Raw genomic sequence first — 16,326 nt, forward strand, 5'->3', positions numbered from 1 at the left:
TTTCTTGCAAAACTCAAATTATATTCATAATTAAATAATATCCAAACTAAATAGGTTACATAATCCAATTTCTTCACAATGGCAAGCTCAATTCACAAAATAATAGCATCCAAACTAGTTTTTATATATATATATATATATATATATTTCAGGATATTTAATGAGATTTTAAAAAATACATAACTAAACAAAATCTCTCCTACAGACATCAATACTCATTTATAATACCAATTTTCTCTCTCTTAAATTTCCTTTTCAAAAATTCTCCAATTTAATTATTAAAATCATTCAACTTCCTGAGTTTTATTCCTAAAATAAAATCAATCTCTATCTCCAAGAAAAATTGATTCAAGCTTGAAGAAAATCAACTCATTTCTCTCTTATAGTAATCAGATTTTTCAAGTCAAACCACCTATTAAAAATGTGCTCTTAAAAACATGAATATTTAGCCTGACTAAATCCTCACCTCCTTACATTCATGAAGAACCACGGAACTAGGAAGAAAAATTTCAGAAATTTCATACTCCCTACACCCACTCACATACACAGGTCTTCCAAGGTAGAGGAAAGAAAATGGAACAATACGCACCCTAAGAGCATAGAAGAAATAAAGGAAAGAAGTCAAAACTCCTTCTACTGCACCAGTACAGCACGGCACAACATCAAAGGAAGAGAAAAGTCTGTAACGCACCTTGGCAAGAACAGAGGAGAAGGAGAGGTTTGAATGTCTCAAAGCATGACCAGGCAAAAGGGGCCGACGCACGAACAAGGGAGAACAGGGGAGGAGGATGAAGAATCTTGTCACACTCACGAGCACAGCAACGATGCAACGGTAGGGAGGAGGATAGATCGACTGTAACGCAAAAACAGGGAGGAAGAGATCGTGACTTTTTCTAAACTCCTTGCTGCAGCTGACGGACGTCTCGCACCCCCACACACACACACACAGCGGCGATGAGGAAAGGAACTTGGTACACTAAACCATATCAGCTCAAATAGGATATCACTGTTTCCGGCGAGAAGAAGCAAGGAGGAAGAAGAACAAACAGTGGCACACACACAAATAGCGAACAAAGACGACCAAGGGAGAAAACTCACAGTGGAACTTCACACCAGCAAGGGAAACAGAGCCGTTGCACCTGTCGACGACAGTGAGATGACTGGCGGAGGAGAAAGAGGAAGAACGGACAGCAACCAAGACAGACGCACGTGCAGGGGTCGAACTGAACAAAGGCAGAGCAGGGAAGAGGAGAAGCTCTCGGCAACAGCAACGGACGGCGCTCTCTAACACAACCACGCCGGCGATGCTGAAGACTGAAGGGAAAGTGTGGAGAATGTCGGTGGGATCCAAGAAGAGCTGAGGGTGAAGGTTCTCAAATCTTCGACCTGTCATGCTCTCTCAGCTCATGTAAAACGTGAAATCGGACAGGAGAGAAATAAATAAATCTGTTTCTAGCAGGTTCTATGAAGTTCGAATGACGGTGAGGATATTCTTTTTAAAAAAATTTCTAGTCCAAAAATTTTTGAAAAGATTTTAAGAAAGAGCACAAAAAATTATATAAAAAGGTATAAAATTTTTTTATAATTTAAAACCAATTTTTTTACTATAATATTTGTTTAAATAAAATATTTATTGAAGAAAATTTTATTTAATTTAAAATTTAGGATCATTATATCAATTTTATAATTTTTAATAATTTCAGAGTTTAGATAAGATCTCAATAATGCTTTAGCCATATCAACCTATTTATTTAAGATAACATCTTCTTTTCGACACATTATTTTCAACCATACAATTAAAATTTTTTAACCTATCATATTTTATCCAAAACACTTTATTAATAATCATTCTATCCTCAAGAGTTTTTTGAGTAAGCAGGAGGTAGTTAGCAGGGCTGTGGTTGCTGATAAACTAAAGGAGATTGTGAGAGAGTCTCGGTGTTCCCATTTTCAAAGTACGGAAGTAGTAGAGGATGGGGTTGGTGATTCGATGATTGATAATATGGTTAATGTCAATATGATTGTCAGAGAAAAAGTGATGGGCCCAGGGGGTTTGCATGTGATTAAGAAGTTTTGGGATGTAGTGGGATGCAGCAAGAAGGGTTGATCGATGAAGTTCATGAATTGAATGGATTGGAAAATTTTGACATAATCCCTAATCGGTGTGAGGTTGATGATAAGGAAACTCTCTAGCTATTGTTCCTTTTTCAGGTGCTGGAACAGTTTTGTAAATTATAGAGAAATTGCAGGAGATTAAGTTGAAGAGGGATGCTGATGAATTATTGGAAGCAGAGGTGAAGAAGAAACATACAGAATTGGTTGTGCAGGCTTGACACTATCTAATTATGCCTTGCAGTTGAAAAAAGAACAATTAAAAAATAAAGCCTCTAAAGAAAAAAATGTGTTGGAAAAATAAAGTGGAGAAGAAGAAAAAACGTGGCTGTCTTGATGAAATTCTTGTGAATGTGATGGGAAGTGATGGAAGTATTGTTTTTAATTTTCTGGAGGATGCTAAAAGGAATTTGACTGAGGGCGAGGGTGGCTGGCCTTTAACAGCCCCCAAATCGTTGTGAAAATTATATCTTGGAACTGTCAAGGCATGAGGGTGGCCTTGACAGTTAAAAATTTGAAAGACTGTAGTCTGAAATATAAACCCTCGTTTGTGTTCCTAATGGGGACTAGAATGTGAAGTGGTAAGTTGAAAAGAATAAACGAGTAAAGGCTGTAAATAGTTTTATGGTTGAATGTCTTGCAGCTAAGGAGGCTTTACAGATTTGTGATAGATTTGATGGACAGGTTTGTCTTGAAATTGATTGCGAATTACTTTTTAAATTTCTTAATGCATGTTTTTTTTTTTTTTTTGGGTTGTGATTGGTGCTGCAAGGCTTTATTATCGGAGCTGCTTTTGCTTATAAGTGCTAAGTCAAATGTTTCCTTTTCTTTGGTTTCATGCCAAGGAAATAATGCTGCTGATATGTTAGCTACTTTTGGTGCAAAGGAGTTGATTCCTAATGGGTGGCTTTCAATAGCAACACCTCCTTAATCTGATGTTTTGTTGGCTGATCTATTGGGCAAAAGTAAGCGACGTGAGAAGACTTTTGATGTCTTTGAGTCTGGTTTGATTCGGACTGATATGGGATAATTGTTTTGGTGCTTGTATTTTTGTTTTTTTGGTATTTGTTTGGACTCTTTTTTTCTAGTTTTCTTTTGCATTTAGGTTATAACAAAGGTTTACTGTCTTTTATTGCTTTTTGATATTAGTGAGTGTAATTTCTTTTGATAATCAATAAAATTGGCTTGCTTTTTGTTAAAAAAAAAAAATCGATGATTTTAATGTCACATGGGACACTCACTGGTGAGAAGACTTAATCTACTTATAAATAAAGGAACTAGGAGATTTATTATTAATAAATGATCAATCCTAAGACCTTTTATTAATTAGATCAGCTACCAAAAAAACACGTTTCTTCTTCTCTATTAATTAATTATGCATTCAAAATTAATATGGAGTGCATATTGCAAGTTAAAAAAAAAAAAAAATTCTAAGGTGCCCAAAGTTCCTCAAACCAACTAATTAAACAAATAGAATCTGATAGTGCAGTCAAGCCCAGTTCTTCCTGATATCAAAACTATAGTTTATCTCCAAATGGCATTTGTCATCATCATCCACAAACTGCAAAACAGAAAACACATATAAACCAAAAAAAAAAAAAACAAACAGAGAGAGAGAAAGAGAAAGTTTTCTTAATTAACACACACACACACACACACACACACACACACACAATTTTGGGCTCTTAATTATTAATTAATTATCTAACCCTGGATTTTGCTGCATAAGTTCCTCTGGCAAACATGCCGGAAGGTGTTGTTTCTTCTGGCATTTCGTGTGCGTAAGGCTCTGCCTGAGGACTGAAAGTTCCGATCATCTCTTTCGTGGTGTCCACTGAAACAACAACACTCTCAATTCCAATAGTTCAGTTTAAAAATGATGCATTTAATAAGACTAAAATGAGAATTTTTCTCCAAACAACATGAATTTAAGTAGCTCTTTTAATTTTGGTAAGGCAATAAGAAGCGACTACTATGTAAAATTATGGGAGTATAGTAAATTTGACATTGAAATCTTAGATATGCCTTCTAAATTTTAGGTGACGTTCCTGTCATAAATTAGTTTGTTATTGATTATTTTATTATTAGAATGTGTGGGAATGCAGGAGGACTTATCGTCATATGTATGATCCAACTAAAGGGGGATTATCTACAGGAGGATGATAGAGATGTTTCAAAAGGACTAATTAATTCAACTCATGTTTCAAGTGTTATCTTTCAAAAACTTACAAGTTCAATTCATAATTTTATAATTTCATTATGATGAATTTATAATTTTTTTTTAAATTTTAACATAGTTGAAAAATAAATAAATTTGTTTTCTCTGTTAAAATTTAGAATATAAGTTGTAAAGTTATTATAATGAAATTGCAAAATTAATAGTTGAACTTGCAAATTTTCAAATGTTGGCATTTAGAATTTAAGTTGAATTAAAAATGACATTTCAAACGAAAATTAAAAGGGATTATTTATACAACAAATAAAGTCTTAGAAAACGAGAACTAATATTGTTAGATGATTATTCACATAATTCAAAGGATTATAAATATTTATTGCAAAATTTTAAAAGCTAGTTCTAAAAACTCATTTTGCATACATGTGGCAAAATTCAAAGAAATTCCGGGCAATTTAAAAGTTATTGTGCAAAGACTGGTACATATGGAAAAAATTATATCAAAAAGGAAGGTGAGTGAAAGTGTTTTTGTTGCATTTGCTAGATGTCAAGATGAATTTTTTAGAAAGTTAGATTCTCAATTTTTATATAACTATTTAATTAATTGGGTCAAATTGAATTATTGTCGAGCCTAATTTGATGCAGTTTTTTCCCCCCCTAAAATCATTTTCTGAATTCACATTCTAGTCCCAAACTTGACACCTCTTAAGCAATCATAGTCCATTCTACTAAGATTAACCCATATTGGTTATATTCTCATATTTATTATATATCATAGAGTTTTCTCATTCTCATTCCTTTCAATTTCATTTTGTACTAAACATACAATATGTTGAGAATGATTTGCAACAAAAGATAGAGAAATAAAAAATATATACACGTACCTTTGAGACCAGTTTTCCAGACAGTATTGGTGTACTTAAGGCCAGATACAATATTATTGCTGACTTGGAAGGTGAATTTTAAACGGTAATGGCTTCCTTCTTTTTGAGTAAACCATAATCCTTGTGGGTTCCCATCTTCAGGGACTGGAAGAACAATGTCATCTCTCTCAGCAGATATGATTGACAGACTTGTGATCTTCACTTCAGGATCAAGAGTTTCTGATGAATTCAAAGACAAACCATCAAATCAATCATGGGATACATGCACAACAAGAGAATATGAACAGTACAAACATCATAGTAGACAGAAAAAAATATTATTTGGAGAAATATCAGGAGAGAATGATAAAGAGGTCTTAAAAATATCAATTAATTCAAGTTAGATCTTAAGTGTTAAATTTCAGAAATTTACAACTCAATCTTTTAATTTTGCAATAGCATTGTAATGAATTTGCAACTTGTTTTTTCAAATTTTAACATGATTGAAGAATAAAAAAAATTATTTTCCTTGTTAAAATTTGGAATACAATTAAATTGACAAATTCATCATAACGGAGTTGTAAAATTGAGAGATTGAGTTGTAAATTCTTAAAATTTGGCACTTGAGACCTAACTTGAATTAATTGATCCTTTTGGAACCTCTCTATCATTCTTCGGAATATCAATGAGTAACCCTTGAAAGAATTTAATATTTAATAAGGACTTGAATGGATCAGGTAATTGCTAAAATGATAATTTGGTAGGATAATAGAGAGGTCTCAAAAGGATCAATTAATTCAACCTAGATCCTGAGTGTCAAATTTTAGGAATTTGCAAGTTTAGTTCTTAATTTTGCAACTTTATTGTGATGTAACATATTTTTCAAATTTTAATATGATTAAAGAATAAATAAATTTATTTTTTCTATTAAAATTTAAAACACAAATTACAAATTCATCTCAACAAAGTTGTAAAATTAAGAATTGAATTTGCAAATTTCTAAAATTTGATACTTGGGATCTAAGTTAAATTAATTGATTATTTTGGAACCTCTTTATCATTCTTGCTAATAATTTCAATTTTTAATTGTTAATGTATATTTGTTTGAAATTTTGGTCAGATATTAAGTTCTTTTAAGGTTCTTCGTTGATATTCTCCCTTATATCTAGCTAATTCAGTTTGTATCATTTGCAAAAAGATATATAGATGGAACTCACTAAGATTAAGATCATTTTCAACCCTATACGGTTGTTAGAATTAAAGAGAGGTAAACATAATAGTAGGATATGAAGTGAAATGGGACCTAGCTATAACTGTATTATTTGCATGATTTTGATAGAATTTTAACTCCATAACTTTACCTTTCTTTTTCCTCTAATCACTGAGGAATTAACGTAAAAAAAAAAAATGAAAACAGTTAAGGAATTCCTTTTCATATTCAAATTCATTTTCCTATTTTAATTTATTTCCTTTAAAATTCTTCCATCGACCATACCAAATGGAACCCAAAGATATGGGTTCATCTCATCTCAAGGATTTTGCCACGACTACATTAAAATAAAAATGATGTGGGATTATTATTTATTTATTTATTTATTTATTTTCTCTACACTCTTCACGACCATTATTAGCTCACCAGATTCTTTCGAACCACAAGTTAGGTCAACTATATCGGCAAAATTTCGTTGACTTTTCCTTGAATGAGAAAGAGATATCGTAAAATTCCTGATGCTATTGGTTTTAGGGAGAATGATAGTTAACTCTTAAGGGGATTAATTAATTTAAGTTAAATCCTAACAAATTTTATAATGTCAACAAAGTCTTTTAGTCCTTCAGTGGTAATAAGTCTAATATCTTTATAACTTTATAAGTTCAACTTTCAATTTTGTAACTTTGTTGTGGTGCACTTGTAACTTATTTTTAAATTTTAACAAGATTGAAGAATAAACACTAGCCACCAGAGAAATGAAGGATCTATTAATTTATATTATTGATAAATAAGAAATAGGCAAAGAACAAACAAAAGACTTGATATTTTTTAACATTAAATTTGAACATTTGTGTTTCCTATTAAAATTTGAAAAACAAGTTATAAATTCATTACAATAAAATTGTAAAAATGAGAACCCAACTTGTAAATTCCTGGAGCTGTTAGACTTAATATGTTTCAATATTAAAGATGAACATTTGTGTTATCTATTAAAGTTAAGAAATAAGTTGTAAATATATCACAATAAAGTTGTAAAATAAGGAGTCAAACTTGCAAATTTTTCAAATTATTAGACTTAATATTTCTCGATGTTAAATATGACCATTTATATTTTCTGTGAAAATTTGAAACATAAGTTGAAAATGCATCATAATGAAATTTTAAAATTAGGAGCTGAACTTGCAAATATTTGCAAATCCCTATTATACTTATTATCACTAAAGAATAAAGGAACTTTGTTGACATTCTAAAATTTGTTGGGACTTAACTTGAACTAATTAGTCGTTTGAGCCTTAACTGTCATTCTCCCTTATTTTTGTCTAAGGAATATACAAAGCAAAAAGGTAAAAGAAATTAATTAAAAAGATAACTCATTTTGAATGGCTATCATTACTTTAACAAGCAAAGCCACCTAATTTATAATATGAAATTAATACACTCACAAAAGAAACAGATTAAAATGAGGGAAAAAAAAAATACACCGAGTGCTTCAAATTAATTAAATTATACCACCTAGTGGTAAGAGAAACCGTACCTCCAACGTTGTTCATATCTACACTCCCAAGAAGTTGTTCCTTCCATCTCCTAAGACTTTCATCATCCTGTATTCTCAACCATCAACCACAAAGGAATTAAAAATATAATAAAGCAATGAGCAACATATACATCAAAGAAAACCGTTGAAGGACAATATTGTCTTCGATCTCTTTCGATGTTCAGTAGTGATAGGAGACGCACTGTTTTTTGGGAAAATAATAATAAATATCCCTCTAAATTATATAAATGATAATTTGATCCTTAAAAATGTTATAATTTCAATGAAGTTCCTAGGGATTTCAGTGTCAATAAATTTTAAAGTGAAAAGATTATTTTATCTTTATTAAAAATAATAAGTCCCAGTAATAACTTTTGCCTAATGAATCACAACTTTTGTTAGATAAATTACGAAAGTTCAATAAAAAATTATAATTTATCAAATGTAATTTTTATTATTGAAAAACAAGCCTCAACAATTACAACTTTTGCTTAAAGAATAATAACTTTGTTCCATGAATCATAAGAGTTGACCAAGAAATCACAATTTGTCAAATGTATTTTTTATTATTAAAAAATAAGTTCTCAAAATAACAAATTCCATTCACAACTTTTATTTAAAGAATCGCAACTTTTATTCAAAGAATCGTAAAAATTGAACAAAAAATCATAACTTATCAAGAAGGGTAAAATAGTCTTTTTAATTTAAAATTTATTGACAAAGAAAGGTCCCCAAGGAGTTATCTCCATTATCAATTGATCCCTGAAACTTAATATTTGTCACTCAAATCCCAAAAAGTTTAAAGAAAAAATAACACCATGGGAAGTTAAGAACTAATTATGCATGGTTATAAAATTTTAGGGATTTAAATTATAAATATTACACGACCAAATCAATAACTGACTAAAATTTGCATTATCTCTAATATTTAAATGCTTGAACGGACAGTCATAATTTTTGATAATTTGAGCGTTAAATATTTAAACTTGATCCTTATAAATAAATAGTTTCTGAATTTCGTTGTTGTGAATAATTTTCACTTAAATTAAAAGCATGTTAGACATTAACATGATATTGATGGGTCCTCTGTAGAAAAAGGGTTAAAGACATTTCACCTAGTAAATTTTCTTTTGAGGAGCACTGAGCACTTAAACTAAAAGGTCGGCAATATCCCTCTTAAAATTACTCTTTTATTAAAGACCTGTCATCTTCTTTATTATTTACTGATAATAAGCAGTTGTGGGGCCTACACATAGTGACAACAAGGCATTCTAACTTATTTGGCCGCAGTTTTGTCACTAAAATAAAATCTGGTTCCTGCTACTATAATTGTTACTCCCAACTCTTTTGGCTTGTGTCAAATAGTTAAAATGGGTCAGAATGCCTTGATGTTATTATGCATAGGCCCTATAACTATTTCACATTAGTAGATAACAAAGAAGATAATGGATCTTTGATAGAAGGGCAATTTTGCTGCAGAAAAAATTGTTTAGGAGATGAAATTGTCCCACTTTTCAGTATAGGGTGCCTAATGCTCTTCAAAAATAAGTTTGGAGGTTGGGGGGATGATGTTTAACCCGATAAAAAAATGAGAAACCTCAAAGCTATAATATTTGTGAAGATAATGATGATGCAATAATGCAAACCTTATCTTTCTCGGGCTGATCTTTAAGAGAACATGGAGGACCCAGCTCTAGTTTAGCTCTTGGATCGTCATCATCTTCTTCCTCTGTTACAGAAACAGAAGACTCACTCGCTTTTTTGTTCATGTTCGTACCTTCACTACTCTTATCATGTTCTTCATTTTCTCCTCCAGTTTTTGTTTCCTTCTCTTCATGATCAAAACCCATTTGCTTCTTCCAACTTCAATCTCATCAACAGTAACGTATAATATTAAATTAAATTAAACACTGGACCAAAACTCTCAGACAGAAAATCATGCAACAGTGTGAGAGTAACAATGAAGCAGATGATTCAAATTGCAAAGGGGGAATCTGATCGATCTCGGTGTTTCGAAAGACACAGAAAACAGGAAAGAGAAAGACAAAGAAAGCCTAGAAAGCAAAGACACAAGAAAAAAGGGTTGGTTGGCTGGTGGGCTTTTGTGTGGTCAACAAAAGATGGGAAAAAGTCTTGTGGTGATCCGAAATGGTGGAGAAGAGAGAGAACGTGAAGGTCATTAATCATTGACTTCCCAATGTCCAATCTAAAGGAGTGTTGTTTTTTTCTTTCGAACTTGTCTTTCAGGTAATAAGATTTTGAAATTGCAGTTACTGATTAATTACTAAAAATAAAGCGAATCAACAGAGTAGTATTGCGCTATTAAATATAAAAATATTTTAATTAACTCCAACAAAGCTGGCCAAATTTTTTTAAAAAATAAATAAAGCAAGGCATACCACATAAAAAAGAAAAAACAATCCTTCCTAAATCAAAGGTCAAAACTAGTTGCAAGAACATTTGATACATTAATTTATGAATTTACAATAAATCAATCGGCGGGGCCGTTTGACTCTTAAGCTGAACAAGCAGGTACTTTCCCCGTAACTGTGGGCTTAACATTAGCACATTTAGCCTTATCTCCCTTAAATGTGAGGTTAATGTCACTTAGCTCCACATTCTCACATGGTACACCAGCATTGCAGATTAAAGTAACTCCTTCTGCCATTCTGGAAGTGCCCCTAATGTTCTTTAAAGGTACATTGCTTGTCTTTATCTTTGAAGGGGTCTAAAACCATTGAAAGCATGCACCAAAAATAATAATTAATAGAGCAAAATATGAGCAAGAAACTTTAGTAGTAATCTTTGTAAGAGTGATAATTAATTATAAAGAAAAATGCAGTTTAGAAAATTTAAATTAAACACCTTTTTGTTGCACTAGTTCCAGGGGCAGTACTCTTGGTCTATGATCACCGGGTTGGAGATATTATTATTCATTACAATATCCTCAAAATGCATATTGGTGACTTTAATAGCTCCAGGTGTACCAGGCCATGTTTCGATCCTCACACCATTATTTGTGTTTGTAAGATTACAATTCTTTACTATGACCCCAACTACAAGAGCTTCATTATTGTATCTTCCAAGGCTTCCAACACTAATGCCATGACCAGGTCCACAAGTCCCACCTTCCACAGTTATGTTTTTGTTGCCATCGCCCAATGAGACACAATCATCACCAGTACCAATCACAGTGTTTCTCACACACACAGTCCATTTGACCTTCCAATGTGGATTCCATTAGTGTTAGGGCTATCTTCAGGTGCGTTGATTTTGAAGCCATCAAAGTTGAGATTGTGACAAGAAAGAACATTGACGTCAAAGTTTTTTCTATCCTTTGATGTTACATCACTAGTACAAGAATTGTTGATCAAAGCGAAACCAAAATTCTGTTCATTTCCCAACAAAACTCAACATGTTGGTTCTATACATAATTACAGTTCAATGTATCATTTGAATTATATAGGACATGTATATAAATGACTTACAATGGTAGGCATTTTACAGTTCACATTTTGCGCACAATCATTTTGTTTCCAAGCAGTTGGACCTTGTCCATCAAAGGTACCTCTACCTGATAATGTGAAGGCATTCACGTTTGCAACTTGGACCCATTTGAGAAGCTCTGTTCATTTGAGGAATCTCATATGGTGGTCGAATTATACCATCAACTTGTAGCTCAATTGAAGGTGCCTTGCAAGACCCTTTCATTTCTACTACGCCCATGTTATAATTGTTGAACTTTGATTTTGATGATTACAAAATAAAGAGAAATTTGTCCGTTATAGGTTATTTAATCATAACCAAAGTTGATTGGCTTAACATTAATCTAAACTAACTAAATGTTAGCTTATCCGTGTAACAAAAATATATCTATCTAAGTACCCCTATGATGGTTAAGTATTTGACTTAACTATATTCTATATACTTGATGCATCTTGATGCAATCTTGTTCTAAAATAGTTTCTAAGTGTCCTTTGCATCGGTACTATGACCTTAGCATCGATGCTACTTGAATTATTTCTTTGCGCTTTCTTGTTCCGATTTCCATCTAACACTGGTTCTACTTGTTCTAATACTGGTGTTATCCCTTTGAATCTATGCAAATGATCCTCTATCATTTGAACACTCTTCTTTGCATTAGTACTTTTTATATAAAACCTGTCTTGTTCTCATATTGTGTCTTTGTTAGAGTTAAGATTACACTTATACTATCCAATAGCACCTGTACTAAATTATAAACTTTATTTGTAACACCAGTGCTAATTGCATAGCACTGGTACTGTCTCTTCTATTCTCTTACAAGGATGTCTATTGATCATGTAACTTCAGTGTTATTTTCACTAACACCGGTGCAAGTTATCTTTTTGAAAATATCCTTATTCACTCAAATATTGTTAAAAATTTTCTTCTTTTATGAAGGTAAACAACACATTAAGAGTCAAACATGAACTATAACGATGAAGAACAATGGCATGGACAAACAAAGAGCTTGGTGGCCAACTTCGACGGAAGGAGAACAGGGAGATATATAGACTTGCAAATGAAAGAAGGACAACTAGATTGAGTTATAGGGTTTCTTAAAAAAAAAAAAAAACTAAGTTATAGCATAGCACTTTTACAAAAAGCACTTTGTAATGTAAGGTTAACAGGAGCGCTTATTTTAAAAAGCGCTCCTGTATGATGTTATGTTTATGTTGTTATAATTTCTTTTTTATTTTAAAAACCTACGGGAGTGATTTTATAAAAAGTGCTCCCATAGGTTGTCATTCTTAATTTTACAGCAGCGCTTTTCATAAAAGCACTCCCATATGCTGTGATTATTTTCTTAAAAATTTTCTTCTTGTAGCCTTTGGGAGTGCTTCTTATAAAAGCGCTCTTGTAAGCTATTATATTTTTTTTAGATTTTCCTCTTATTATCTAAGGGAGCGCTTTTAGTTATAAGTGCTCCCATATGTTATGATTTAAGAGTGCTCTTTAAAAAAGCGCTTCGAAAGGTTCCACATCAAATTTTTAGAAGTGCTTTTTCTTAAAATGCTCCTAAATGGATGCTCTTAAAAGTATCTTTTGTAGTAGTGTATGAGAGAACAATTTGTTAGGAAACACAGGAGCTGTTAAGAGAGAACAATATTTCCTTTTAGCCTCCATTATATTTGGAGTCATTAAATGGGAAAATATTTTTCTGCAACCATGAATTAAATGTAGGTTCTTGTTTTTCTACAGTTATAAAAACATTTCTTCAGCAAATAGTGCTGCCTATTATAAATGTTACGGCAGAATTTTTTTTTTCAAACTTACAAGACTTAATTAGTTTGAATTTTGAAACAATGTATAGCTACATGGTTTCAATTCCTTTTGATGTGATGTAATTGTATCGCATTAAACTATTTAACATTATAATATGTGCTTTTACTTTCCAGTGTCAATACATTCTCGTCCAACACAGTTAAACCCAGGAGTTGATGAGGATCCAAGAGGGAGCCTTCGTACATGATATGAGTTAATTTTGAAGAAACTCAATAATGTTTTAGTGCACCCAAACAAACAAAAATTATTGATTTAAATCTTTAGCCCAGCCGATAATTCATATAAAGGCCAATTGTTTATATTTTGGAAACATGACATAATATTTTCTCATGTAAATGTATATTCACAAACAAGTTTTTTTTTTAAAGGAGGATTCAATCTCAATATATTATATGAATTCCATCAAAAAATTTATTAAATTTTTTTCACGAGGTCATGCTTTACATAAAAAAGTATACTTTTTAGTTTTGGAATTGAAAGATATGATTTAATAAAAGTATTTCTGATAATCAATAAATATAGAAGAAGGAACTAAAAATATTTGTATAGCAGATGTAACATAAAATCACGCCCAAACCTTAATAGTTTTTTTTTTTTGGAAACACCTTAATAGTGTTTGTTTGTTTGTTTTTTTTTTTAACCGTAGTAGTATTTTTTAATAAAAAGTTACTCTAAACTCTCACGCGGTCACTATTGCAATGTGTAAGACTATATTTCTTGGTTTCTCAATATGAATATAGAGAAGATATCACTCTTCAAATTGTACAGTTTACTTTATTGAGTATATTTTTCTTATAATTGATTTAGTCATAAATCAATTATAGGAATTTTGATTTGGTGATAAAATGTGAAATAACTTGATGTTTTCATTTTATCTTTTATATGTGTTTCACTTTGGCTTCCTAGGAGGCTTCCGTGAAAATCTTAAGCAGCAACATATAAAATAAACTATCACCTAGAATCATGCAACCTTCTCACTCATAAATCATTTATTGTAACTACAAGCATATGTTGTATATAAGGAGTTTAGGGTGTCCCTTGGCTCGGTCCTCGGTCTTGCCCAATCAAGTTTGGTAAAGGATGGGTAGCCCAAACCAATTAATAGGGTCATGACTGCTAATCTTTTAGAAGAATAGGAAGTTGGGTGGGATAGGTGTAACCACTCCCAATACCTACTTAATATTGGAAGGGGTTAGCTAAGTCACCACCTCACAACAGGAATCAACAAGAAATACTTTGTATAAAAAAGCTTGGGAACCAAAGACTTACTTATTAAAATCATTTGAAACCAACCTCATATCACACAATGCACAACTAAAGCAAGAAGTTTGCATTCATATACTTTAATATATGCTTTGAAAATGAACAAACTATAACATAATAGGGGCAATGTGCTGTGGTATGCACCACATGCACCGCAGCATGTGGCATAGAGCCACAGACTCCTTGTCTGTGCCATGCACCTCGGCATGGACACCATGCGCCATGGCGCAAATGACAGTATTTTACTATCATATGATAGTTCATAGATGTGAACTTCTAGCATGTGCCGTTTCCCCATATGACGTCTGATTGGAGTGATTCAAGCTTCTACACGAAGCTTATTTCATGAGCTAACTAATGAGATAAGTTTAAATATGATCCAATGGTATGATCTAAATTTAGACACTTGGGTATAAAAAGTTACTTTTCTAAAAAATTTCAAGCATCAAAGTGTTCAAATCTTACACTTTATCTCATTAGGCTGTTTTAGGCCTAGAACTAATTCTAAAAGGATCATTTACACTTAATTTACCAATAGTATTAACATATATCAAGATTTGGCTGTAAAATTTCCCTTTTACATAGAAATAGGGCCTGTTTTTCATTCTTACAACACAAAATATTTTCTTGGCCAATTCTTTATACATTCACCACAACATCGCCACTACAACCATATTCACATGTTTCACCACATATTAGGATAGGGATAGTATTATCAAATTCACTACATAATCACTACTTACACATTTACAGTCAAGTCTTAGCCCAATCTCAGATATTTCACAACATAGACACACAATCACAAACACAGGGCTAAGATTCACAAAATTATCATTTGTCACAATCTAAAACATGCATATGCATCTTACAAAAACTTAAATCATTTACAAATATACAAAGGCTAAATTTATTACACAAACTCAGAGGTCATATGACAATATCTATTTTGTACAAAGGCTAAATAATTGCCTAATATGATAATTGATTATTTATGTGAAACTTGACTAAATGGTGAGTCTTGGCCCTAATGGTGTAAGTCAAGTGAATTTGTGATTCCTAATTATATGGTGAGGCTTAGCCTCATATGTGAAAGTCAGATGAATGAAAGTGGAACAAGTGTATCTATGTTTATTTGAATATGTGTTGTGCCTCATATACGACCGTAAGTATATAATGTGGCATTAAGGGGTTAAATTGTGATTGTGATATATGTAATATGATGTGTTAATTAGATGTATTTGGTCCTTTTAGATTTAATTCAAGGCCCAAAGTGGTCTGAGGCAAGATGTGAGAATTGAACACTTGGTGCTCAATTTTAACAAGAAAGTAGCTTTTTACACTCGGGTGTCCAATTCATGATCAAACTATTAGATTGTGTCCAAACTTATCTCATTTGATAGATTATGTTATGAGCTTCGTGTGGACACTTGAATTACTCTAATCAGACATTGAATGTGAAAATGACACTCAGCGAAAGTTCATGTCAAAATCTACCATGACAGTAGAATTTGAAATATGTACGCGTGGTACATAGTGTGCAAGCCACAGAGCCAAACCACATTGATTTGGAGCACATGCCATGGTGAATGGCTTGTTTTTGGGAAAAAAATAATTGTTTGATTTTCTTGTAAAGTGGGTATGAGTCTACACTTTTATAAGCCCTTTTTATTGAACATGTTTTCTACAAAGTTGAGGTGTCATATTTTAAAAACAAATTAAAGCCTTATATCTCTATTATTGCATTGTAATTGTAAGTTAGGTATCAATGTATAAGTAAAGCTCGAGGTGAAAATTGGAACTTTATGGTTGGTATTAGTCTCCTTTGGTTTTGACCTATTTTTGCATTACATTCATATTAGTTGGC

At 32.0% G+C, this 16,326-nt stretch overlaps 2 protein-coding genes and 1 pseudogene across 2 annotated transcripts; all 3 read right to left on the reverse strand.

Moving 5' to 3' along the window:
• Nucleotides 1–242: 242 nt before the first annotated feature.
• LOC129317548 (uncharacterized) lies at nucleotides 243–2,059 on the reverse strand. The gene is made up of 3 exons (XM_054961860.1): nucleotides 1,960–2,059; nucleotides 1,099–1,357; nucleotides 243–911 (listed from the first exon to the last, which is right to left on the reverse strand). Exons 1-3 carry the CDS (start codon nucleotides 2,057–2,059, stop codon nucleotides 455–457), a joined length of 816 nt encoding a protein of 271 aa, XP_054817835.1. The 3' UTR covers nucleotides 243–454.
• Nucleotides 2,060–3,473: 1,414 nt separating this feature from the next.
• Nucleotides 3,474–9,883, reverse strand: LOC129317529 (rho GDP-dissociation inhibitor 1-like). Its single transcript, XM_054961841.1, has 5 exons — nucleotides 9,539–9,883; nucleotides 7,893–7,959; nucleotides 5,170–5,388; nucleotides 3,822–3,946; nucleotides 3,474–3,673 (listed from the first exon to the last, which is right to left on the reverse strand). Exons 1-5 carry the CDS (start codon nucleotides 9,740–9,742, stop codon nucleotides 3,602–3,604), a joined length of 687 nt encoding a protein of 228 aa, XP_054817816.1. The 5' UTR covers nucleotides 9,743–9,883; the 3' UTR covers nucleotides 3,474–3,601.
• A 524-nt stretch (nucleotides 9,884–10,407) lies between these two features.
• LOC129317673 (polygalacturonase-like) lies at nucleotides 10,408–11,618 on the reverse strand (annotated as a pseudogene).
• Nucleotides 11,619–16,326: the final 4,708 nt, after the last annotated feature.

Source organism: Prosopis cineraria, unplaced genomic scaffold (assembly GCF_029017545.1).
Source record: "Prosopis cineraria cultivar Desert tree isolate PC_DT_omini unplaced genomic scaffold, ASM2901754v1 PC8, whole genome shotgun sequence".
Taxonomy (NCBI): Eukaryota; Viridiplantae; Streptophyta; class Magnoliopsida; order Fabales; family Fabaceae; genus Prosopis; species Prosopis cineraria.

Excerpts from the sequence above, each read along its gene's own strand:
- LOC129317548 (XM_054961860.1), bottom strand. The coding sequence starts at position 2,059 with ATGCAAACCCCCTGGGCCCATCACTTTTTCTCTGACAATCATATTGAC. Across the intron at positions 1,358-1,959 it reads CCCCATCCTCTACTACTTCC|CTCTTCTTGGATCCCACCGA; the intron begins GTACTTTGAAAA and ends CTTCACCCTCAG. Across the intron at positions 912-1,098 it reads TGCTGGTGTGAAGTTCCACT|CTGCAGCAAGGAGTTTAGAA; the intron begins GTGAGTTTTCTC and ends GACGTCCGTCAG.
- LOC129317529 (XM_054961841.1), bottom strand. The coding sequence starts at position 9,742 with ATGGGTTTTGATCATGAAGAGAAGGAAACAAAAACTGGAGGAGAAAAT. Across the intron at positions 7,960-9,538 it reads ATCAGCCCGAGAAAGATAAG|GATGATGAAAGTCTTAGGAG; the intron begins GTTTGCATTATT and ends TTGAGAATACAG. Across the intron at positions 3,947-5,169 it reads CTGGAAAACTGGTCTCAAAG|TGGACACCACGAAAGAGATG; the intron begins GTACGTGTATAT and ends TTGTTGTTTCAG.